We start from the raw sequence: 23775 nt of genomic DNA on the forward strand, positions 1-23775 counted from the left end.
CTTCACTTTATATTTCATCCAATATGTTTTTTTTAAAGTCGTAAATCACAACGATAATTGATGGAATCGAGCTAACATGCTAACTGAGTGCTACAACCTGCTTTTACGCTACTTAAGAGGCAGAAAGACAGCCGCTAACTCTAAATGTTTTCATCATAACTAAAACAGGTAGCCGTGTGTTGGTAAACCCAAAATAAAGTGTTTTTGTTGTGTTCACAAGCCTCACTCTTCTTACTCAGCTGGGGGCCAGGCAACGCGAAGATGGACGACCACTTCTGTTATCTGACTCACCTGGCGGTTAGGGGGCGCGGCTTCCATCTCCGACGAGCTCTCGTTCTCACTCGCTTCCTCACCCCACTTCTCACGAGAACTCCACCGGGAGTGCCACACATTCCCAAATCCAGGTAAGAAGCTTTTAAAACTCCCGTTAAGTACAAGAATTTTCACGAGGAAAACATGATATTGTGTGTGAAACTTGTTTTTTTTGTTGTTGGTTTTCAAAGTGTGTGCTGAAGTAATTAATGTTTAACTTACTGTTCACCCCCCCCCCGACACACACAATAATCATTGTAACAGTAAAACTAAAATGCAACAGATTAGTAAATATAGTTTTTAGTGTGAGCATCAATATTGTTTTATTCTTTTTGTTTCTTCTGCTGAGCTGTCTCGAACTGTTAACAGTTAACTTGTCCACATGAATCACAGCTTAATTGCACATTTTTAAGCAAATATTTATACAGGCACACACCTCTTTAATGATTTCAGATATTAAAAAAAAAAACCATGGTTTTCTTTTTGCTCAGTTTTTTAAAAACATAAAATGGATGTGCAGTTTTTATAATAAGATCAACGGTGACGCAAAATCATGATTCAAAGCACTCGATATTGATTTTACTGATTTGCCCCGATTTCCCAGGACCAATAAATCACTATTCCAGCATTTTCAGCATTTCTCATATTTCTAAGCTGCAGATTGGTTCTCCAGTGCAGTACATTCGTGTCCCTGCTCGTCATGCATTCCACAGCTGAAGCCTCCCTGATCCTCCTCCTCCTCCTCTTCGTCTACCCTCATTACCTGCACCCCCCCCTCCATATCGTTATCCCACACTTATGATTTTAATTAATGTAGAAGCAGATTTTAGCTTTGCAAGGCATGCAGAAGTTGAGGTTACGGTGACAGTAGGGGGACAATATTGAAAATTATTTTGACAATTGTGTTAGGTGAACGCTCGACTCCAAGTAAAAGATCCTAAAGAAATATAATTATTTTTTGCAATCATATTAAAATTGACTTTGTTGACTAATGGTGTCTTCTCATTCAGAATCAACCTTTTCCTTGTGAATATTTTTTTCCGACTTTAATCCACTTGCTTAAAGTATTTTTTCGTCTTCGGTATAGCCCTGCTGTTGTAATGTTTACTAAGCGACGGCCAAATTAATATGGACGTGATCACAGGAAGTTGAGAAAGATCTGTTACGTCTTTTGCTCCAGTTGTTGCCCAATATTTTCAAAGTCCCAAAACAACATAGCTGAGTGGAATTCCCCCAGGCATGCATTTAATTATAAGCAACGATGTGTAATGTTTTTACATCTAACTGAATTTTTTTTCATTTCTCAATCACCTGGATTTTATAATTTTTGCCTATCATCCATAATGTGTTATTTATTACTTATTTTTGTTTTCGATCATCCATATTTTAGCTATAAGCTATTTTTATTATTTTTAATAATACCACTAATAATAATTATACGTTATTTTACAGTGGTTATTTTTCATTCTTCACATTGTTTTATTTTTTATTTGTTTTTGGTGCAGTATCCTCATTAATATATACTTTGGTCATCATGCATTTTTGTTTAACTGTTATCAAATATCAACCTCACCATATTTGATTTAATTTTTATTTTCCCCACCTACAAGGTGTCCCAAAAAATGTATGCACACTTCAAGTAATTGCAAACTTGACATTTATTATAATTTGAATAATTTTAAACATGAAAAATAATTTACAAATATCACAATTTAAAGTGTGTATAATTTTTTGGGGGACATCCTATATATTGTTACCATTGTTTGAATTTTATTTTGCCTGAAAATTTTATTCCATTTTACTATTCCATTGTCGACATTTTATTTCTTGTTTTTTTTCTGTGTCATTTATACTTTACTACTTCACCCAATCATCCACATTTTATTTCATTTTTTTGCATTATTATCCATATTTATTTGACTTTTTGCATCACGGCATAGTTCATATTTTATTTTCCATTCCGCCATATTTTCTTCCTGTATTGTCACACATTATTTGTTATTTATATAATGTATGTATTCTATCCCTGCCGTCTATACAGAGCCATGATCACAGCGGCCGAGTACGGGGAGACGTCGTGGGAGCTGCAGGTGCACGTGGACCAAAAAGACGGCGATGAGTCCATGCGCTTCAAACTGCGCGTGAAAGGCGACCTGCACATCGGAGGCCTCATGCTGAAGCTGGTGGAGAAAATCAGTAAGTGTCAGACGACAGAACAGCTGAACGCCAGCCGCTCTTAAAACTCTATACAAGTGTTTGCCGGGCCGCGCCCTAGTTTGCTCCACGCTGAAGTGTTATTGTTCTTAACCGCGATGGCTCAGGTTGCCCCGGGACGCAAAGTCCAGCAAGGGTCTAATTTGATCATGCACAGCCTTGTAAACATGGAGGAGCTCACGTGGAGGACTTTGAAGTGTTAGCATGCGGCGGCGTACCGTGGGGGGTGGGGGGATGTTGGGGGGGGCAAATTTGGGGGTCCACAAAAATTTTGAGAGAAGGAAATTAATACATATGTGTCAGTAGATGAACATACAAACCCTAACAAATAAGATAGTGAGCCTATAATATGGCTGGGGTTTCCCCACCCGTAATGTTATATAGTAATATTCACTGATGATGTAGTGGTACACACGCCTGCCTTTGGTGCGGGCAGCGTGGGATCGATTCCCGCTCAGTGATGGTGTCGATATCTACCCTGCCATTAACTGGCGACCAGTTCGGGGTGTCGTCCGCCTTTCGCTTGGATAGGCTCCAGCTTTCCCGCAACCCTTGTGAGGATAAGCGGCTTGGATAATGACATGACATTTTGTGCTCGATGGCCGGAGGCAACCCCAAAAGGCTCATTGGTGATTTACACCCGTTTCTACAAACTTAAAATATTTATTTGTTCATTTATTTGTGCATAGATTCATTTTGTTAGCCACTTTATCCTCACAACGGTTGCGGAAAGTCACACACACGTTCACACCTACGGCCAAGTCTCCAATTGATGCATGTTACGGGGATATGGGAGGAAACATGAGTTCCCGGAGAAAACCCAGTTCGGCATGGGGAGAACACGCAAACTCCACACTGGCGGGGCCGGCATTTGTACCCCAGTCCTCAGAACTGTGAGGCCAACGCTCTAAACAGTTGACTCTATTCATTTATTAGTATTTAGTATTTATTTTTCAATGCAACTATAACACTCATCAATTGATCCCCGATCCCTATGCCCCGTCAACAGTGGCGTAGAGGCGGTGTTCAACACTGTATGTTTACAATTGAGTCCTACCGGTAAATAGTTTTCAGTCTTTGCATGTAAACTCTCAGCAATCCTCTTCAATCGTGTACAATGTATTTCGAAACAAATCTGTGGTCTTTAAATATTACATGTGTGACGTTTTTATGCGCAGAGGCTCCCCAGGACTGGTCTGATCACGCACTGTGGTGGGAGCAGAGGAAATGCTGGCTGCTCAAGACCCACTGGACCTTGGACAAGTATGGAATTCAGGTGGGACAAACGGGAGAAAATGGGGAGGACATCCTTGAAATGTAGCCACCAAAATGTTGTTGTTTTATTTAAATCAGAAATCCATTTCTGTTTGGCAAATAACTGCGAAGGAGCGCTCAAGGCCAAAACGTTTCTCAGCTGCGAAAACATTTAGAATAACTCCGCATCGAGTGTTTTAATGGGGAAAAAATGCTGGTCCCTTCTTCTACTGCTGTCGATAAAATGTGTCTTCAGTACACCTTCATTACCTTCCATTGTTGTTCATTTGTTTGCGTGTCTCATGTTTCAACAGATGCCTCTAATGAGGTTCGGATTTCTCAGTTTTTGCGAGTTTTAGGTTGCTACTATAGCTCAGTAACATTTTTTTTAATTCACCCGCACACAGGCTGATGCAGACCTGCGCTACACCCCCCAACACAAACCCATGCTGTTGCAGCTCCCCAACATGAAAACCATCAAAATGACCGTCAGCTTCTCCTGCATGGTCTTCAAGGCAGTGGCGGAGATCTGTCAAATCCTCAGTGAGTGCATTCTCCCCAGCCCTTTGCTCAAATTTAACTACATTTTTCCTCAATTGGCCTTCTTCTTCTTCTTCTTCTTCATGTCAGACATCAGGCGGCCTGAGGAACTGTCCCTGCTCCAGCCTCCTGACGATCACTCCAAAAAGAAGAAAAACAGGGGCAAGAATTCTCCGTTGGAGGACATCTGGGACATTGATTTAGTCAGCGGCGGGGGCTCAGGTACTGGCAAAATATAGCGGGACTGTTCTAATACGAAACCGCTTATTTTATTCCCTAAACCCTGAAACCATAAAAGTAACTCCTGAATCCTCTACCCTTCTACCTAGAACTGAAAACTCTAAGCACTAGCCCCTAACCCAGCTATCCTATACCCAAGACCCTAACCCTTAAAGACTAAACCCTACACTTAGAACCCCAACTCTATCCCTAACCAACCTAATCCCAACCCTAAACCCAAACCTCCAACTCATAACGATAACCCGTCAGCTGTCCCAATCAACCAAATACCGTAACCCCCCCAACGTCAACCCTAACCCATCCAAACTAATGAGATCCAATATTCCCCCAAACAAGCAACAACGTACAAGACCATGACGGCCACTTACGACCCCGAGAACGGGATGCCGGTGTCCGCCACTAGCCTATGGTTCGGGGAGAACCCCCTCGCCGACTCCCAGCCCAACCTGCCTCCTGCCGAGCTGGCCAAGATCTACCAGCCTCTGTCCCTGGAGGACAAAGCCATCAGAAATGCCGGGTAGGAAGACTTCAAAGTTTTACTGTACATCATCCTTCCTCTGGTGCCGTTCTTAATTTGAACCACTTTGATGTGTGATTGACAGTTGGCTGGACTCTTCGCGCTCGCTCATGGAGCAGGACATTCAAGACAATGACAAGCTGTTACTACGCTTTAAGTACAACGTCTTCTTTGACCTTAACCCCAAAGTAAGTCAAAGGCATTGCGGTAGACCTTCATTTTTCAAAGAGTGCATAGAACAGCGTTCGTAGGACAGACAAAAATTTGTATTTATGAAATATGTGGACACCTCTTGTACGCATACCAATAAGTAGTGTTGATACATCCTGTTCTGTCCTAAACTGCCTCTGCTAGTATGACGCCGTGAGGATAACGCAGCTGTACGAGCAGGCTCGCTGGGCCATCCTGCTGGAGGAGATCGACTGCACCGAGGAGGAGATGCTCATGTTTGCTTCACTTCAGGTGAATATGACGACATCATCATGCATCAAAACCAGATACTGCTACAGATCAGGTTTGTCTGTTTCAAGGTGAATGTTGTGATTGAGTAAGTATGTCACAGTGACAGGCTCCATGCAAGCAAACTGACATGCACTGCTTTCATTAACAACATGGCTGCAGACTGAGAGGAATTACTTTCCAAAATCAAAGCCAATGTTGACAGTTAACCGTTGAAACCCCCATGATGGTTGAGAACAGTGATTTTAGGTTTCCTTGCCCAGAGGCAGGTTACCGGGGTATAAGGGCATCCATATGTGCACTTGGGACCAGGACACCCGATGTCGCAGTTCAATGATCGAAATTGTGGTCGTGTCATCGGACTTGCGGTCGTATGTCTTGGACACTCTGGTGAAGAGAGGGGCGGAGCTGTCAATTGATCACCACGTGGTGGTGAATGTGACCCGATGGTGAGGGAAGATACTGGTCTGACCTGGCAGGCCCAAACATGTTGTGAGGGTCTGCTGGGAGCGGCAGGCAGATTCCCGTCAGAAGTAGTTTCAACCCCAACCTCCGATGGAACTTTGCTCATGTTCTGGCATAGGCTTGGTACGTTCGACTGTGTTCCTCTGGGAGTCCTTCGGGGCTATGGCAAACTGAACCCCCTGATACGGGTTGTTCAGTTCCTCTACGACCGGTGTCAAAATTTGGTTCGCATTGCCAGCACTAAGTCAGACTCATTTCCGGTGAGACTAGGACCCCACCAAGGCCGCCATATGTCAATTCTGTTCATAATGTTTGTGGGCAGAATTGTGTCATCTTTTCTGACAATCGCGACAGACTCATTCAGTTCCACCTGGGCTTCAGTTTCCGTCTTGTCTTTGCAGTATCACATCTGTAAACTGACCATGTCCAGTGAGCCCCTGGACCATTCCAAAGAGCAAGAAATCGATGAAGTAGAAGCCGCCCTTTCAAACCTGGAGGTGACACTTGAAGGCGGCGTCTCGGACAGAATTCTGGTAAATGTATTTGATAATTGTCATTTCTTCTTTTGAGGGTCTTACAGTGGAAATCAATGGGGGGTTTACTGGTGGGCCTCCTTTAATTGTCTCATCTTGGCCGGAATATATAGTAGGATAATTCACACTTGTTTGTTCCAACCTCCAGGAAGATATTACAGACATTCCCGAACTGGCAGATTCCCTCCGACTCTTCCGGTAAAATCCCATCTGTATACGTTCCTGTTATCATTACTCTGTTACCAGTGTCGAGGTTCGACTGATTATTATAAACGAGACAATGACATTTTCAGATTGGATTCTCAACATTTTTAATCAACATGCAAATGGGGAAAATGTTTTCTAAAAAAAAAAAAAAATCAAAATCTGATTAATTTTTAACAGTTAAATACTGTCTAAAACTAAAAATCAAAGATTGGAGTTTTTTTTATACATCCATTCAAGTGCAAACACTAAATTATATACATCTTGAAACAATCCAAGATTAGACTCGTTTTTATGTTTGTACAAGTGTAAAAAGAAGCTAACAACTTTCTTGACGACTTTCTCTTAACTCAGACCAAAAAGACTGACGCTTCGGCCTTACAAAGAGTATTGGTTTGTATTCAAGGACACCACCATCTCCTATTACAAGAACAAAGAGGCCGCTGTGGGAGAACCCATAGAGCAGTTTCACCTACGAGGTAACGTTTGGCTCGATATGAATTCACTCCTAATTCATCCTTGCGAGCACACGATATTAAACTTACGTGGCCGTGTTCTCCTCAGGCTGTGAAATCGTCCCTGACGTTAACGTCACGGACAAGAAGTTCGGCATCAAGCTCCTCCTGCCAGTGGCGGATGGGATGAACGAGGTGTACATCCGTTGCGACAACGTAAGCTCCTGTGGCGTACACCGCACTTGCGCAGGGAGATATAAAGTTGAAGTTGACACTGGACATTTTCAGTAAAATATTATAGTGCTACATGTACCGTAATTCCCGGACTACAGAGCTCACCTGGTTACAAGCCTCATGAGTAAATTTGTAAAGGAAATACCATTTGATTCATACATATGCTGCAACTGTGTAGAAGGCGCAAGTGCCCACATTGAAACACGAGATATTCACAAAGAAAGACAGGACACAGAAAGAGTTTAACACTAGCACAGCCCTAATGCTAGCACTAATGCTAGCACTAATGCTAGCACTGCGCTAACACTAACAGGGCCAGCTAAAATAAAACTTATCGGTAAATATCAGTGAGACAGGCCAGTAACACAGCAGCAACACGCTACCGCAGCGCTGACACGGCCAGAAAAAGTCACTTCCTCAGCACATATATTCCACTGGTCTCATTCTTACCTTTTCCGCTTGAGTGCCCCCTTGCGGCCGTGAGAGAAAATGCACAAATTAGCCGCATCACCGCATAAAGTGCAGGGTTGAAAGCGTGTGGAAAAAAGTCGTGGGTTGTAGGCCGGAAATTACATTACAGAATTCCCTTGTTTATCATGGGGGGGGGGGGGTGTTCCGGACCACCCCCGCAATAGGTGAAATCCGCAAAGATTTGACCATATTTTTTTTCAATACAATACATGTTTTCAAGCTGTGTGAAACTCCTCCACACTCATACACTTTTTATACTCTTCTTTTAAATTCTTAAACATACAGTAATACACAGCTGTACTGTAAACAATATACATTTTATTCCTTTTAAAATGTGTTTTAATGATTTTTTTCACCTTTGAAGAATTTATTTACACCCAAAAAAAATAAATTACAGCATACACGCAAAATCCTGCAATACGGCAGATGTCAGTATTTTTTTAGATCGGTAAAACAAACAAAAAAACAACTACTCTGTAACGATATAAGGCGTATCAAGAACAACGATTTTGTGGTCCCGCAGGAGACCCAGTACGCCAAGTGGAAGGCGGCATGCATCCTGGCCTCCAAGGGCAAGACCATGGCGTACAGCTCGTACAAGTCCGAAGTGCGCAGCATCCAGTCCTTCTTACAGATGAAGAGCCTGGCGCCGCCTCCCGGTCAGGCGGCGCCCGACCTGGACGCCATGGACATGAACGCCGAGTGTTTCGTGTCCCCGCGCTACGCCAAGAAGCACAAGACCAAGCAGGTTGATGACGATACACCAACTTTAAGAGCAACTACGTCATTCCCGCCGCTTGCGCTCACTGTTATTTCCGCGTCAAGCTCACAGCACGTATCCTGGAGGCCCACCAGAACATAGCGCGTCTGTCCCTCATGGATGCCAAGATGCGGTTTATCCAGGCCTGGCAGTCTCTTCCGGAGTTTGGCATCAACTACTACATTGTCAGGTAGTGTGTAATGCGGAAATAAAATGGAACTATAATTGATGATCAATTTTTACGAACGGTGTCTTCGTCGGATCAGGTTCAGGGGGAGCAAGAAAGACGAGATCCTCGGCATCTCGTACAACCGCCTGATCCGTCTGGACATGTCCACCTGCCTGCCCGTCACCACGTGGAGGTTCGCCAACATGAAGCAGTGGAACGTCAACTGGGAGATAAGACAAGTAGGTGATAACAAAGACACAGGAAGTCGGATTTTGTGGATTGAGGCAACCATTTCCGGGTCATTCCGGCCATTTCAGCTGATACCCAGGTTGCGAATGGCTGCAATATCGTGCGTGGTTGCAGGTGACCATCGAGTTTGACCAGAACGTGACCATCGCTTTCTGCTGCCTGAGCTGTGACTGCAAGGTGGTGCACGAGTTCATCGGCGGCTACATTTTCCTCTCGACGCGGTCCAAAGATCAGAACGAGACCCTAGATGAAGAACTGTTCCACAAACTGACGGGAGGCCAAGAATGACAGAATTCATTTTCATTTAGTCATGATGCAGTTATACTCTTTATTGAGGGAAAAAAAAATCCCACTGGTTTACAGTCAAAGAACTCAACATGGCAACGATGTCATGAATTGTGTGCTCATTATTTATCATTTTGTAAACTTTTTCAGCATTTTGATCTGCATTGAGGCCAAGCCCTGGTGTTGTTTTTGTAAATAATTTTGCCCTCAAACTTGGTAAGACTTGACTTTTGTAACAATAAATACATTTTTATGTCTTTATTACCTCTATGAGACTTCCTTCTTTACCTTATCTGCCACAGTTATTTTTCTATTTAGTTGAAGATTTGATTGGCTTGATTTTGCTCTTTTTTAACCTTTATTTTTTTATTCTAAAAATAAAGTTTAAAGTATTATGTATCTTAGTTCGTTATGGTTATACACTAGTGAATTTCTGAACAGCTTATTCTCACAAGGGTCGCCGGAGTGGTTGGAGCTTATTCCTTTTAATTTATGTAAGAAAAATATTACATCGATGATTCTGAAATCCACGTCACCCACCCAAATAATTGACGTCATCTGTGATTGGCTGGTTGTTGTCAATTCGGACCAATCGCTGCTGAGAATGGTGAAAACGCGGAAGTAGCGCATTTCTGCTGTCTATTGGTTTCCCTCTGAGCGATTGCGAAGTGAAAGCTAACACGTGGAGACGCAATTTTATAGCACCGTCCGCTCCACAACTGTAAAACTGCTATTTTTACGAACCACGGTGGGTTTTGGTTTTCTAGCAGCTCTCGACACTGTGCCATCAGTCGTCGAGTTTGACCGATAATGGCGGACGGCGGGGACGACGACTCCCTGGATAAAATCAACGAGGGCGACCACGTCGTGCTGAAGCGTGGAGACATCTACAAAGCTGTCCAAATACAGTCGAGAAAGTAAGTCTAAAAGTAAATAAAGTGTCCCGTTGTGGGCAGCTAACAAGATAACGTGACAGGGGTTCGTTTCAAACTGGACTTTATAGTCTAAGGCTGTCACTTTGTATTCAATGCGATACTTCATGCCCGTGTTAAGAAGGAATTTCAATGGAGACCCAGTCTGACATAAGTTTTTATGACAGTGAAATAAAGCAGCATTTTTTTTCCAGGAAAGTGGTGTTCGAGAAGAAGTGGTTCTTCTTGGACAACGCCGTGGGGCAGTTGTACAGCACCACTTTTGATATTGTATCCGGAGGAGAGTTGCAGCCTGTGAAAGATGTGCAGAGTGCTGCTTGTGGTATGTTTTTTTTTTTTTTTTTCTTATTTCTCAAGTAATGAACACCAAAGGGTTTTTGAAGAATGAGAACCGTGCAAACTTTAACACTTACTCTGCAAGATGTGAAGGAGGCGGGCACGGACAACCGCAACATCGTGGACGATGGCAAGTCGCAGAAGCTGACCCGGGAGGATATCGAGACGCTTAAAGAGCAAGGTCTGAAGGGTCAGGTACTGATGGAAACTCAAGGACGTGCACCATGACACTTTGTGGTGTACATCGCGAGGACGACAGACGCCCGGCACTAGCGTGTTCACATCTGTTACTGGTTCACAAACTACCAAACAGGGAATAGCCAGATGTTTTCCCGTTAATTTGGACCTAAAGTAAACCGTTTATTTAGGAAAAGAAGATGAAAGGGTGTGATCAAATCATGTCTAGGTCGGACCAATGTTACCTATGCAAACGTTGGTCTAGAGCCCTGGAAATGGTATAGTATCAATTAGGGATGACTGTTTTTAATAATATACTTTACTCAATTTCAGTATATTGATTGGTTTGCAGGAAATAATCCAACAGCTCATAGACAACAGCTCTAGCTTCAAGAATAAAACCGAATATGCCCAGGACAAGTACATCAAGAAGAAAAAGAAGAAGTAAGCCCGGCACGTATACATTACAAAAAAAAACATACATAATGTATTTTATGCATACCTTATGCAATTTCAGGTACGAGAACACTGTGACCATTTTGAGGCCAACTAGTCGTATCCTGGCGCTCATGTACCACGGCCGAGAGCCAGGAAAGATCTGGTGAGTTCTTTTTTTTTCTTATTATTTTTTTGCCTCCAACCAGCAGCAGAAATCCACAACAGTGTGAGTAATGTGTGCGCGCACATGCGTGTGTGTGTGTGTGTGTATGTGATGCAGTCACTTGCGATTCGACACGCTGGCGCTGATGCTAAACCTGGCCAACATCCACGCCGGCAGCAAAGTGTTGGTGTTTGAGACGTGTGCTGGCCTCGTGCTGGGGTCCATCATGGAAAGAATGGGAGGTGGGTGTGTTGTTCAGCGTTTCCCAAGGCGTATATTTTACATTACACCACATTTTTTTGGTACAGACTGACAACATATTAAATACAACACAGTCTTGCAGACACAAATGAAGAGTCGTTACTACTCTGTAAATCAGTAAAGTTCTATAATAATGGCTGTTTTTCAAGAAGGATAAAGATTATATGCCTGTGAGTACACGTTGCACCACATTTAGAATATCCCTTTTTTGAAGGGTTATGAAAATGCGACTATTTATGCTTATTGTTGTGGTTTTCCATTGCATTATCATTAAGCTATCGAGGGCATGCGAGTTGGTACATAATAACACTCAAATCTGATTACAGATACATTTATATGGTTTAAATATTCAGGCCCTCTGAGAGGAACCATAAGAATGTTTAAAATAATAATAATAATAATTTGACATCCCTTTCTAGCTTTTAGCAATATTGCTCTGATGGCATTTACTCTGCTCATGACATCACTTGTGACTCGGCAGAACCCGTGTTCAGTACCGCATCGCGTCACCAGAGCAAGAAGTCAGATGCAAATCCAAAACAATACAAAGCATATTTAAAAAAAATAATATAATAATTGGTGTAATAAATACATGATACACTTTACATTGTAATAACAATGACGCCATCTGGTGGCCCTTAATGCAGAAAAAAATGCCTATTCATTTTATGACTTTGTCTTAGTGTTTAATGACCCGATCGCCTTCTCCTGCTCCACTCATGCAGGTTTCGGATCAGTGATCCAAATGTATCCGGGGGCTGGGCCGGTCCGAGCAGGAGTGGAGAACTTTGGCTTCCCCACCCACTTCCATGACACGCTGCACGAGTTTCCCATCTGCCACGTCAACGCTTTGCTAGCAGGCACGCTGGACACAAGAAGCAAGGAACCCGGTACTGGTGAGGGTACGTGTACCGGACACATCATTAGGAACATCTGCAAGATTTTAAATGGGATCCAGTACAAGATTATTGTCGAAAACTATGCCTTACCAAGGTAACGACTTCTCAGAGGCACCTCCTGCCGACGTGGATGGCGAGGAGCAGCCCAAAACAGAGCAGCGGGACACGCCGAAGAACACGGAGACGAACGCCGGCGGCGACCAACCCACAGACGAGGAACGCGAGCGCAGCAGAGAGGCCAAGGTATGACAAATGATTGGGTGTGACTGACACCTTCACGGTTCTAATGTTATTTCAAATGTTTTAGGCTCTGATCAAGAGGGCGAAGCAGGAGGAGAAGCGCAAGAGGCTAGCGGCGGCGGCAGCCCTGTTAGAGGGGAGGAACGCAGACGGGTGAGTTTTTATAATTCCAACTCCGTGATTTATAAGCTATAGACGTAATGGGAAAATCTACCATAGGACAAGAAATGTTACAAGAATACAGATGTATACTACTTTTGCAGCCACAGGAAGTCAACTCCATCCATTTTCTATTCATCTAAGATATTTATAAGGTGTATGGAGCTGGTGCAAGTGACGTCACCGTTTTCACCGCGCCAGTCAAATGCAGCTGCTCGACATTGAACCGGAATAATATATAATATTTACAATACCCGAGACCTGTTCTGCTGTTGGTTGTCACAACAGCCGACAGAGATATTCAAAGACGTCATTCTATGGAATACCAGATGAAAAGACCAGAAAATATCAATGGATTTCGGCAATTAAACACGATGGATGGTGTCCGACCAAAATACACACACGCCTGTGTAGCGATCGCGTCATCTCAGACAAGACAAGACATATTTTCGTGTTGTCTCCAACCGACTTGCTCGACCGGCAATATGCCGATGTAAACAAAAGTCACGTGATTTTATGACTTAGGTGCATGAGCTCTATACACTGGAGGATGATTTATAAAAAAAATACTGTAATATAAAGGTATGCAAACTTTTTCATCCGTCGACGTTTCTGGTAACGATGTTTGATGGTTTTCTTGACTCATTGTGTTTTGCCTCCTCACAGGTTGGTCATCGCCTCTCTCTTCCACCCTTGTCCCGTCTTGTTGTGCCTGCTCAAGTTCTTGTCGCCCTCCAGGCCCTTTGCGGTGTACTCGCAGTACAAAGAGGTGAGCTCAATATGAGTTTTACGACGGTCCCTCCGAACAAGGGTCATTATTTAATGCGGGTCTCATTTCTGCAAGCCCCTAGCGGGGGAATGAGCTTCCCCGCAGCTGCAAAAGAGTGAGGAAAACATTTCTTCATTCCACGAGGAAATTAAATGGAAGTAATTGTCCTCATGATTCAATAGTAAAATGCCTTGTCTGGAACAAAACAAAATAAGGAAAATAGGATGTAGACCTTGAAGCTCAGAGCTAAAACTTGTTCTATAGAAATGCTCTTCAACCAATTGTAAGAAAAGTCCTGTTTGCTGCTCCTTGTTGACAAATGTCCATATTTGACTGCAATCTTGACAGCATCGGGAACCTCACACTCCGTTCATTTTGCTTTCATCTCTGCAGCCACTGGTCGAGTGTTTCACCAAACTGAAGGAGGCAGGCGGCACCGTCAACCTGCGCCTCACCGACACCTGGCTGCGCCATTATCAGGTGACCTACAAGCACCCCGTGATGGCCTCAGGACCTCGTCATAACCTCGATGCGCTTTGCCCTCCCAGGTGCTGCCCAACAGGACGCATCCCAAGCTGCTGATGAGCGGCGGCAGCGGTTATCTCCTCTCGGGCATCACCGTGGAAACGGAGAGGTCAGGCCAGACTGATTCAGAGGAGCCGGCGGCCAAAAAACAAAAAGTGACAGAAAGCTAAAGAACTTTTAAAAGCCCTGCAGATTGCGGTTCGGGGCACATTAGCAGCTGGGCTGACAGTTGTGTCTGTTTGGATCCGTCACAAACTCATCCAGGCAGTTAAGCAAGGAAAGGCCTCAAAACAGACTCACCCTAGTTTTCTGTCTGACATTTAGGTCAGCATATTTTTATTACTTTTTATTTCCAGAGAATTTTATTTTAATTTTTTTTTTTTGCAACATCTGAAACTTCACAGAATTAAAAGATTCTGACGCGGGATAACTTTATTTTAATGTCTCCAACAAAGATTTTTCCAGGCGCTCCTTGGTTACAGTGAATTAAATGACTTTGAAGCCTCATTTTATATACTTTATCTTTTTTTATCATTTACATTTGTCTGTTTGTAGCAATATTCTTTGTCAAATTTAGAAGATAATCATTTTCATTTAGAGTTTAATGCATTTTTTTTTCTTACATTTTCTTTCAATGCTCCATTCTGGTTGGGTCCAACAATATAATGGAACTGTAATTATTTTAGTGGGGAAATGTGTTGAACTTACTGGACAAAGAGAGTGTGTTTGGTCCCAGAATAACTTTTATTTAGCACGAACACTTGAAAAGACAAATGACATCAGTCAATATTGGAGCATCTCTATGTGTAAACATCAAAAAAACATTCTCATGCTCACGTTCATGTCACATCAAAATAGCACAAATACAATAATAACAGTCACGTTTTTTTTTTTCCGTTTTTTTAAAGCAAGGCTCCATGGTTGTGATTTAAAATTATTTTTTTAACGCAGATTTATTTGGCAGACATGATGAACAGTGCCCCCCCCCCCCATTTAAACATCAAAAGCAAAGCTTATTCTTTATCCTGCAATTTGGCAGCGATGTTCTTCATCTCCGCATCCATTGCCGCCAGGTTTTCCAGTGCTTTCTCCTGCAAAAAAATAATAGTTATGATCTGAGTGGCGTTATTGCATCTATAAGTTTTGGCTGGAAATGAGCGTCTTATGGCTTTTCTGAGCACGGACTTCATCTCAAAAGTTGACATAAATATTCGGATTTGGTAGTAATAAGCCTTAAGCTATACAGTAACCTTATTTTTGAAGGGTCCCTGGACATTGACCCTAAAATGGTGGTTTAAAACCAAAATGGAAGACTTCCTATGTTTTTATTTTTTTTCAACATAGGATCTTGAGAATTTTTTTTGTGGCTCTTCTCATGAGTGATTTTCTCCCAAATTTCATTTTGCCATCTTAAACTGGCCTTGGTGGCTGAATTTTCAAAAATTTTCTTCCTTTGTGGGAAGACTGAAATTGGCCAGAATGACCGCAAATGACTGCTTCACACCAAAATGTCAGACTTGAGTGTTTTATCAGACATGATTTTTAATGATTCTACTCATACGCCTATCAAATTTCACGTTAGGACAACAAAACTGACTTTTAGAGCCGAATTATCAAAGAATTTCGTAGTGGGGCTACTATAGGAAAAGCCCCCAAAGTTGCAAGTAACTTGGCCTCAGAGTAACCGTGTTTAAAAAAAAAAAAAAAAAAAAAAAAAAACTTAAACGATTCCACAAGTCAGCAAATAAAATCTAATGTGCCATGTTGGGCATATGGAGCTGTTACCTCCGGATTTAATTGTTAAGTTTAGCACCGCATTTTTCACGGAAGCCACCGTTGACGACTTTGGTAGCCCCGGGAGGTCGTTCCGGTGTGCTGTGCTTGGCGCGGGTGGGGGGAAAGCGGCGGCAGATAAGGAACGCTACTCTTTCTGCGGCCAATGAAGGAGAATTTGTAGGGCGGAAAAAATAGATGCGGGCAGTGCAGGGATGCCAAAATTCTGCTCTGGAATATTAGCGGCGTCGCTAGTTCTGCGCCAAGTTGTCAATGTGCACTCGTACAGCAAAGGCCCCGGCATGTCTGCGCGGAATGGACATTTTTATAATGAGCTGGGCTTTCTCCCCCACAGCAAGGTTGCGGAGGAGCTACTGGACGTGCTCTGCGGCTTTAGCGGGTCAACGAGCACGAGATAGAACATAGTTTACCCGCAGAGCGTCACGTTATCAAACTTTTTACAGATTTTCCACAGCAGGATGTTGTTAAGAACACTCAGGGCAACCGTCTTGAAGGCTTTGTGAGTCTCTTTGGTTTAATGTCACATTTTCTGGACTTTTTGGCAAGATTTTAGCACTCTGTATTAGGGAGACTGACACCCAATGGTGGGTTGTAGCCGACACAGCAATCGTCCACATTCTGAAGTACTTAAGATGCTACATTGTGGGGCAAGACCTATCTTTCTGGCAATGCTAGGCGAGGGTGTTAAGAGCTATTTTACACGACATACCAGACGCCGGCATTGACTAATTGTCTGAAAGTGGGATGCTGTGTTTTCAGAAAAATGTGGCTTAAAGAACCTCGTGCGGAGTGAGCCCCCTCGGGTGCATGGCTCCCTCTGCTGCCTCCCGGTGGGCGAGCTGGTCGATCTTTTGACTCAGCAGCTTGGCCGCCTCATCCATCTGCACACATTTGAGAGTCAGAACTGCATTCGAAAGTCTGAATACTTGACATCTGGACCTGAACTGCACTGAGTCCAAAGATCCTAAACAGATGGTGTACCTTATTTGGAGCAGCATGGTCCTCTGGGTCCCTTTTAAACCAGGCAGGGTGGTAGTAGCCTCTGTAGATCCATGGGTTTCGCTTGTCAGTCAGATATCTAAAGAAACAAGCAGGACCAGGAAATTTTGTTTACTGCTACAACTACTGCTTCTACACAGACTTGGGTCTTTTGGTCCAGCAGAAGAATCAAATACCTCAGAGCTTCATTCCTCCCCTCCAAATTGTCAGAATCATCCCTCAGGTCTTCATCTTCAGACAACTCCTCCCCTCCAGGCTTGCGGTATATCTGGTGATTTTGCGGATGTGACTGTTTCCAGATGCGCTTTTCAAAGTCTATGTCATCATTGTTGTGTCTCTTGTCAAAGCTCCAGTACTCCTGACTACGGTCTCCGTCCGATTCTTCCCTCTTCTCCTCAGAGAGTTCCTCATCACGCTTAGACTTCTCTTGGAGATATCTCCCAGGCTTCCAGGTCTTCTTTTCCCTCCCAATGTCAAAGTTCCATGATTCCTGGCTACGGTCCTCATCTTGTTCCTCTCTGGCTTCCTCTGGGAGTTCCTCATCCCGCTTCTGTCTCCTCTGGTGGTATCTTCCTGGTCTCCACTCCCTTTTGTATCTGTCTGTGTCAAAATCCCAGTATTCTTGGCTACGTTCCTCATCCGGATCCTCTGAGAGTTCCTCGTCACGTTTGTGTCTCCTCTGATGGTATCTTCCTGGTCTCCAGTGTCTCTTGTATCTGTCAATATCAAAATCCCAAGATTCTTGGCTACGTTCCTCATCAGGATCCTCTGAAAGTTCCTCATCTCTCTTGTGTCTCCTCTGGTGAAATCTACCTGGTCTCCAGTCCCTCTTGTATCTGCCGGTGTCAAAATCCCAAGATTCCTGACTACGTTCCTCATCCGGGTCCTCTGAGAGTTCCTCGTCCCGCTTGTGTCTTCTCTGATGGTATCTCCCGGCCCTCCATTTCCTCTTGTCCCTCTCATCGTCAAGATCCCAAGACTCCTGGCTGCGTTCATCATCTGGTTCCTCTCTGGCTTCCTCTGAGAGTTCCTCATCACGTTTGTGTCTCCTCTGATGGTATCTTCCTGGTCTCCAGTGTCTCTTGTATCTGTCAATATCAAAATCCCAAGATTCTTGGCTACGTTCCTCATCAGGATCCTCTGAGAGTTCCTCATCCCTCTTGTGTCTCCTCTGGTGGTATCTACCTGGTCTCCATCCCCTCTTGTACCTGCCGGTGTCAAAATCCCAAGATTCCTGACTGCGTTCTTCATCCGGGTCCTCTGAGAGTTCTTCATCCCTCTTGTGTCTCCTCTGATGGTATCTCCCGACCCTCCATTTCCTCTTGTCCCTGTCGTCGTTGAGACCCCAAGACTCCTGGCTGCGTTCATCATCTGGTTCCTCTCTTGGATCCTCTGACACTTCTTCATCACGCTTGTGTCTTCTTTGGTGGTATCGCCCAGGCCTCCAGTCTTTCTTCTCCCTCAAAGTGTCAAAATCCCAGGATTCCTGACTGCGTTCTTCACCCCCATCCTCTTTGGACTCTCCTCCCAAAGATTCCTCGTCGCGTTTGTGGTTCTTCTGGTGGAATCTTCCTGGTCTCCAGTTGCTTCTCTTCTCCCGTTCCTGCTCCTCTTCTTGGCCATGGTTTTCCTGGTGTCTCTTCTCCAGACTCCATGATTCCTGATTGTGTTCATCCTTCAAGGTCTCCTGGTTGGGTTCCACTGACTTCAGAAGTTCTTGGATGTCTTGTGCACCCAAGCCCTCGGCCTCAGGCTTTTCATGATCTTTGACGGGCTCTTCATCGGTGACATCGTTGCTCTTCTTGTCTGGCGGCGCATGTTTAATCCCTGCGAACAGGACGAAATGGGTGACGTACTTGTTTATCATTTTCATCCTTAACTAACTGGAACGCAGCACAAACCTGCTCGGAGAATCTCCTTGCACTCTTTGTCCATTTGTGTGTCCGGCTGGGAGAGAGCTTTGGACAGAACCTCCACCAAACATCTTGTCACCTGATTAAGCAATCAGGAATGTTTTTATGATGAATTTTTGCAATTTGCGAAGCACCTTTCCCAATTTGTCAGCAACATTCCACAAACATTTTTGACAGAATTTGGTTGTTGACCAAGGAAGAACAGGATTTTTTTTTTACACTTTTCTTATCATGAGTTTTATAAATAATTGGTTAATGCAATGAAAAAAACCTGACCAATTTTTGCCCGAGTGGACGAGAGTTAGTTCAAATTAAAATCTAATTAGTCATATTTCTAAGGAAAATGTTGAGAAATGAGTTCTAATGCAAGCATGTTTTTTTGTTTGTTTGTTTTTGTTTAAATGAATATTTTGGAATGAAAATGATTCGACTTCTTAAAGAGGAAGACCTCAATATATACAACAACCAAAAAAAACGTTCAAGAACAAACTGCAATAAGAATGTAAGGTCTTATTATTATTGTTATTATTACTATTACTGACTGGCAACCACTTCAGGGTTTCATCCGCCTTATGCCTGAAGTTAGCTAGGATAGGCTCCAGCGCTCTCGTGACCCTTGTGAGGATACGCGGCTTGGAAAATTTATGGACCGATAGAAGTAATTCAAGATCTTGAGAACAAAACATTTTATTTGAGTATGATATTCCAGTGAATTTCTTTAGCCATAATAATTGCGTAAGGACATAAAAGGGGATCCAACGGTTGACATCAATCATAATAGAAAGAACGAACACTGTTGAATACTTTCATACCATTTTTTAAAACAATTTTTGGAAGTCTTTACATTTTGTTGATTTTAACTTCTTACAGTTGTACAAGTATTACAAATATTTGAACAACACTGAATGATGCCCCCCCCCAGCTTGTTTCTAATGTTTGGTTTACATTGTTATTTTATTCCTGAAGATATGAATGACGGCATCAGTGTGAGGTCCTTTACGCAAAGTAACGATTGTCTGCATGGATGGTTCTGATTTATCCCCCCCCCCTCGCCGCCCATGCGTTTATTTACAATTACATCCAAGTTCTGCATGCACAGCATCTGCATGGATGTTATGCTTGCATCCATCCACCCATTATCCAAGCTGCTTATCATCACAAGGGTTACGGGAAAGCCGGAACCTATCCCAGCTAGTTTCAGACGAAAGGCGGACTAAACGCTGAACTGGTGGCCAGTCAGTCGCAGGGCAGATATCGAAACCATCACTGAGCGGGAATCGATCCCACGCTGCCAGGCGTGTGTACCACTAAACAATCGGTGACTCTCTTTTGCATGTATATGAAGGTAATTTATACAATGACTTACCACATCTTCTCTTTGGCCCTCCTTCCCGAGTGGAAGCGCTTGATTCCCTGCAGGGGAGACAACAACTTTGGGCTTTAATGAATACAAATGATGGAATGAAAATGACAAAATGCCTTGCCAAAAGTGGCGAGAGTCGCTGTCCGTGGTGCTGGACTCACCTGCGAGTAAAGCCAACCCAAGCAAGAGGAAAAGCGGAGGAGTCATCTTGTGGACTCCGGTGAGCCTCCCGATGCGGCGGGAATGATGCTCGTGCAGAAGGAGGACTTGCGCGTTCGTTATAAAGGCGCTTGGAAGGTGGGAGCGGGGGGGGGGGGGGTGTGAAAGCGTATGGGAGGGGACGCTCATGTCATGACTCATTAGACCTGCAGGGAGAAGCGGCAACAACTCGTTTTCGTATTCCCCCCGCGGACAAAGTTAGCCATCACACAGGTGATGCTTTAAACATTATTGAGGGGAACAGGGCTGTTGTCGGCGGGAGGGGGGGGGGGGGGGGTGAGGGCGAATGCCGCATGGCGCCCGGAGGCACGACAACGATTGGCAATCACACACCCTGCAAACTTCATTATCAAGACTCCCATTTTTAGCGACAGTCGTATAAGATCCGGTTGGCACCGTAATGATTGCACAGGCTGTTAATCTTACTATGATATGCTCCTACTTTTGCTTTAAAGTGTTTTTATGCAAAGGATACATTTCTCATCAAATAATAGACAAAATAGGAGAGCAATTAATATTTTAGATTTATACATACATTTATACGTTCATATATGCAATACAATTGTTAAAAGTACATTACAAATGTCTGATATTTTGTCATATTTTATATTTATAGATAAACTCGTGTCAAAAATATTTTAAAAATACAAAGAACAAGTTTACATGGTTGCTAGTTTTATGCAATAAACTTTTAAATTTAAAAATTTAAATTGTATTACATTTGACACATTTTTTCATTCATGCATATATTTAAGAAAATATAATTCTACTACTTTTATTTATTCTGTACATTTGATAAAATAAGTTAATTTTTTTTGTAATAGTTAATTTGTATGAAAATGTTAAGATTTAAATATCAGGTTTGTTAGGGAAAATAAATTTCTAATAAATGCTCTAGTTGTTTAAAAATATCTTAAACAATAATATAGACCAAAACCTAAATCACTGGACTTCTGAAGGATGGCAAAATATGTCTCAAAAAGAAGATGGTTCTACGAGCGCCCACCTCTTGTTACGCATACACTTGCTGGCGAGATGGCAAAGGCTCTATCAGACACCAAACATGGGTGTGTAGTTTTATTTTGGTACAGTTTTATGTATCTTTTATGTTGGTATGTATGTTAAATGAACGATGGACTGTATTACAAAGCACACACTTACTGGTGAGTATTTGTATAACAGGAGTCCGGCTCTCGCTGACAATAGCCAGCGTGCTGAGCGACAAGGAAGCTGCCTGATATTTATACAGTACATTATATTATTTTCCATTACATTTATATCCACTCTCTCATCTTGCCGGTAGGTGTGTGCATTTCGGCCACTGTTTGGGTGTCTCCTCTTCTTTTTGGCACATAGCAGACTGGCTCTCGTCATCTCGCCTGCTAGCGTAAATATTCCCACCGCCATTTGGCGATATCCTGTGACGACCCGCGCCTCAAGATCCTCCATGGTAAAGCTCCTTGGACATCCATCCATCCATTTTCTTTGCCGCTTATCCTCAGCCTATCCCAGCTGTCAACGGGCAGGAGGCGGCGTACACCCTGAACTGGTTGTCAGCCAATCACAGGGCACATGGAGACACTTAGTCGCGCTCACAATCACACCTAGGGACAATTTAGAGTGTCCAGTTAATGTTGCATGTTTTTGGGATGTGGGAGGAAACTGGAATGCCCGGAGAAAACCCACCCAGGCACGGGGGAGAACATGCAAACTCCACACAGGCGGGTCCGGGATCGAACCCGGGACCTCAGAACTGTGAGGCCAACGCTTCACCAGCTGATCCACCGTGCCGCCCTCCTTAAACACGTTTTACATGAAGACCTTTTTACGTCTATGCCGCACTCACATTTAATCACGGCCCGCGCAGGTTAAAACGGCAGCCGTCGGGGACTTTGGGTGCGGCGTCCGGGTTTGTTAAGAGAATCGTCCATACGAGCAGTTGGGTGAATTCCGCTGGGAGGATGAAATGGGGAAGGGGCGGAGGGGGGGGTTCAAGCTAGCGGCATTCAATCATCCACGCCTGACACACTCTCATCAACAGTGTGCACTCACATATGACGCCCTGTGATGATGCTCTATGGACTTATTATTATTTTTTTTGTTATATGAAAGAAGAGGTGCAGCAGTAAGCACTCCAATCTAATAAAAGACACGGACAAGAGATAAAGCGTAATGTGCTCCATAATGTGCTGCTGCGAGTCGGGTTTTGTTGTCGGCAACGACCGGCTCGCGCTCGGGTTTTAGCGCAGGCGACGTGATAAACAGCCGCAGACCTCCCATGCTGGCTTCGATGCAGTTATTATTTCTTCTTGCAAGATATTAAAGATTACTCACGGTGGCACGGTGGAGCAGCTGGTAAAGCATTGACCTCATAGTCCTGAGGACCCAGGTTCGATTCCCGCACCTGCCTGTGTGGAGTTTGCATGTTCTCTCCATGCCTGCGTGGGTTTTCTCGAGGCATTCCGGTTTCCTCCCACATCGCAAAAAACACGCGACATTAATTGGACACTCAATTGTCCATAGGGGTGATTCTGAGTGTGCAACATTAATTGGAGACTCTCAATTGCCCCTAGGTGTGATTGTGAGTGCGATTCATGTTTGTCTCTGTGCGCCCTGCAATTGACTGGCGACCAGTTCATGGTGTACCCCGCCTCCTGCCCGTTGACACCTGGGATAGGCTCCGGCACTCCTGGCGACCCTCGTGAGAATAAGCGGCAAAGAAAATGAATGGATGGATGTATATATGTATATCATATATTTTTTCTACATTTCTGTATGTTTCGGATCATTGTAATATCTTTAGTTTATTTTTAATTAATATGTTATGTAAATTGATGAATTATTAAAATGTAAAGCACTTAGGGATACTTATTTTAAAATTAATTATTTATCCAGTATATTTACAAATAAATACAATGAAGGTAATTTGTTGGTTCATTAATAATTTAATCCATTAGTTGCCGGCCTTAAATTAGTTACAGTGGATATAAAAAGTCTGCACACCTCATTTGACCTGTACCAATGCCAGATTTTTTTTGCCATCTAAAAACAAATGAGACCAAGATAAATCATTACCAATCTTTTTTTTCAATATTAATGTTTAACTTAAAAACTAAAAAAAGGAACATAGAAAGAAATCTTTTCAAGAGGGGGAATAAAAAATAAACAACTGCGATCATGTGGATGCAAAAGTGTGCACACCTTCATGACGAGGGACGCGGCCATGT

At 43.4% G+C, this 23775-nt stretch overlaps 4 protein-coding genes across 7 annotated transcripts in view; 2 read left to right on the forward strand and 2 right to left on the reverse strand.

The window, feature by feature from the left end:
* plcb1l (phospholipase C beta 1-like) overlaps nucleotides 1–368 on the reverse strand; it is a 139548-nt gene extending 139180 nt beyond the window's left edge. Inside the window, exon 1 of one of the 2 annotated variants that reach the window (XR_009793877.1) lies at nucleotides 292–363. The gene's annotated coding sequence lies outside the window, so the exon portion shown is untranslated. Of the gene's footprint in view, nucleotides 1–291 lie in introns of both variants that reach the window. The other variant, XM_061812942.1, reaches the window with a different exon arrangement.
* On the forward strand, nucleotides 31–9578 carry fermt1 (FERM domain containing kindlin 1). Its single transcript, XM_061812945.1, has 17 exons — nucleotides 31–168; nucleotides 240–404; nucleotides 2354–2508; nucleotides 3705–3802; nucleotides 4188–4323; nucleotides 4411–4542; nucleotides 4897–5077; nucleotides 5163–5265; nucleotides 5432–5539; nucleotides 6403–6534; nucleotides 6683–6732; nucleotides 7093–7217; nucleotides 7303–7409; nucleotides 8422–8646; nucleotides 8724–8848; nucleotides 8925–9066; nucleotides 9191–9578. Exons 2-17 carry the CDS (start codon nucleotides 262–264, stop codon nucleotides 9362–9364), a joined length of 2136 nt encoding a protein of 711 aa, XP_061668929.1. The 5' UTR covers nucleotides 31–168; nucleotides 240–261; the 3' UTR covers nucleotides 9365–9578.
* Nucleotides 9579–9958: 380 nt separating this feature from the next.
* On the forward strand, nucleotides 9959–14767 carry trmt6 (tRNA methyltransferase 6 non-catalytic subunit). Of its 3 annotated transcripts, none has more exons than XM_061812949.1 (12): nucleotides 9959–10278; nucleotides 10488–10615; nucleotides 10715–10824; nucleotides 11159–11250; nucleotides 11324–11407; nucleotides 11525–11649; nucleotides 12394–12570; nucleotides 12662–12810; nucleotides 12875–12960; nucleotides 13705–13735; nucleotides 14129–14215; nucleotides 14284–14767. In XM_061812949.1, the coding sequence occupies exons 1-12, from the start codon at nucleotides 10172–10174 to the stop codon at nucleotides 14428–14430; spliced, it is 1323 nt and encodes a 440-aa protein (XP_061668933.1). In that variant the 5' UTR covers nucleotides 9959–10171; the 3' UTR covers nucleotides 14431–14767. The 3 variants fall into 3 exon arrangements, with proteins under 3 accessions (XP_061668933.1, XP_061668932.1, XP_061668931.1); XM_061812948.1 differs by having other exon boundaries at nucleotides 12677–12810; nucleotides 13633–13735; XM_061812947.1 differs by having other exon boundaries at nucleotides 9960–10278; nucleotides 13633–13735.
* A 126-nt stretch (nucleotides 14768–14893) lies between these two features.
* On the reverse strand, nucleotides 14894–20536 carry chgb (chromogranin B). Its single transcript, XM_061813113.1, has 9 exons — nucleotides 20491–20536; nucleotides 20333–20379; nucleotides 18955–19045; nucleotides 18530–18880; nucleotides 18293–18427; nucleotides 17230–18193; nucleotides 17036–17132; nucleotides 16834–16935; nucleotides 14894–15351 (listed from the first exon to the last, which is right to left on the reverse strand). Exons 1-9 carry the CDS (start codon nucleotides 20534–20536, stop codon nucleotides 15274–15276), a joined length of 1911 nt encoding a protein of 636 aa, XP_061669097.1. The 3' UTR covers nucleotides 14894–15273.
* Between the last annotated feature and the right edge of the window lie 3239 nt (nucleotides 20537–23775).

Source organism: Syngnathoides biaculeatus, chromosome 23, assembly GCF_019802595.1.
Source record: "Syngnathoides biaculeatus isolate LvHL_M chromosome 23, ASM1980259v1, whole genome shotgun sequence".
Classification (NCBI taxonomy): domain Eukaryota; kingdom Metazoa; phylum Chordata; class Actinopteri; order Syngnathiformes; family Syngnathidae; genus Syngnathoides; species Syngnathoides biaculeatus.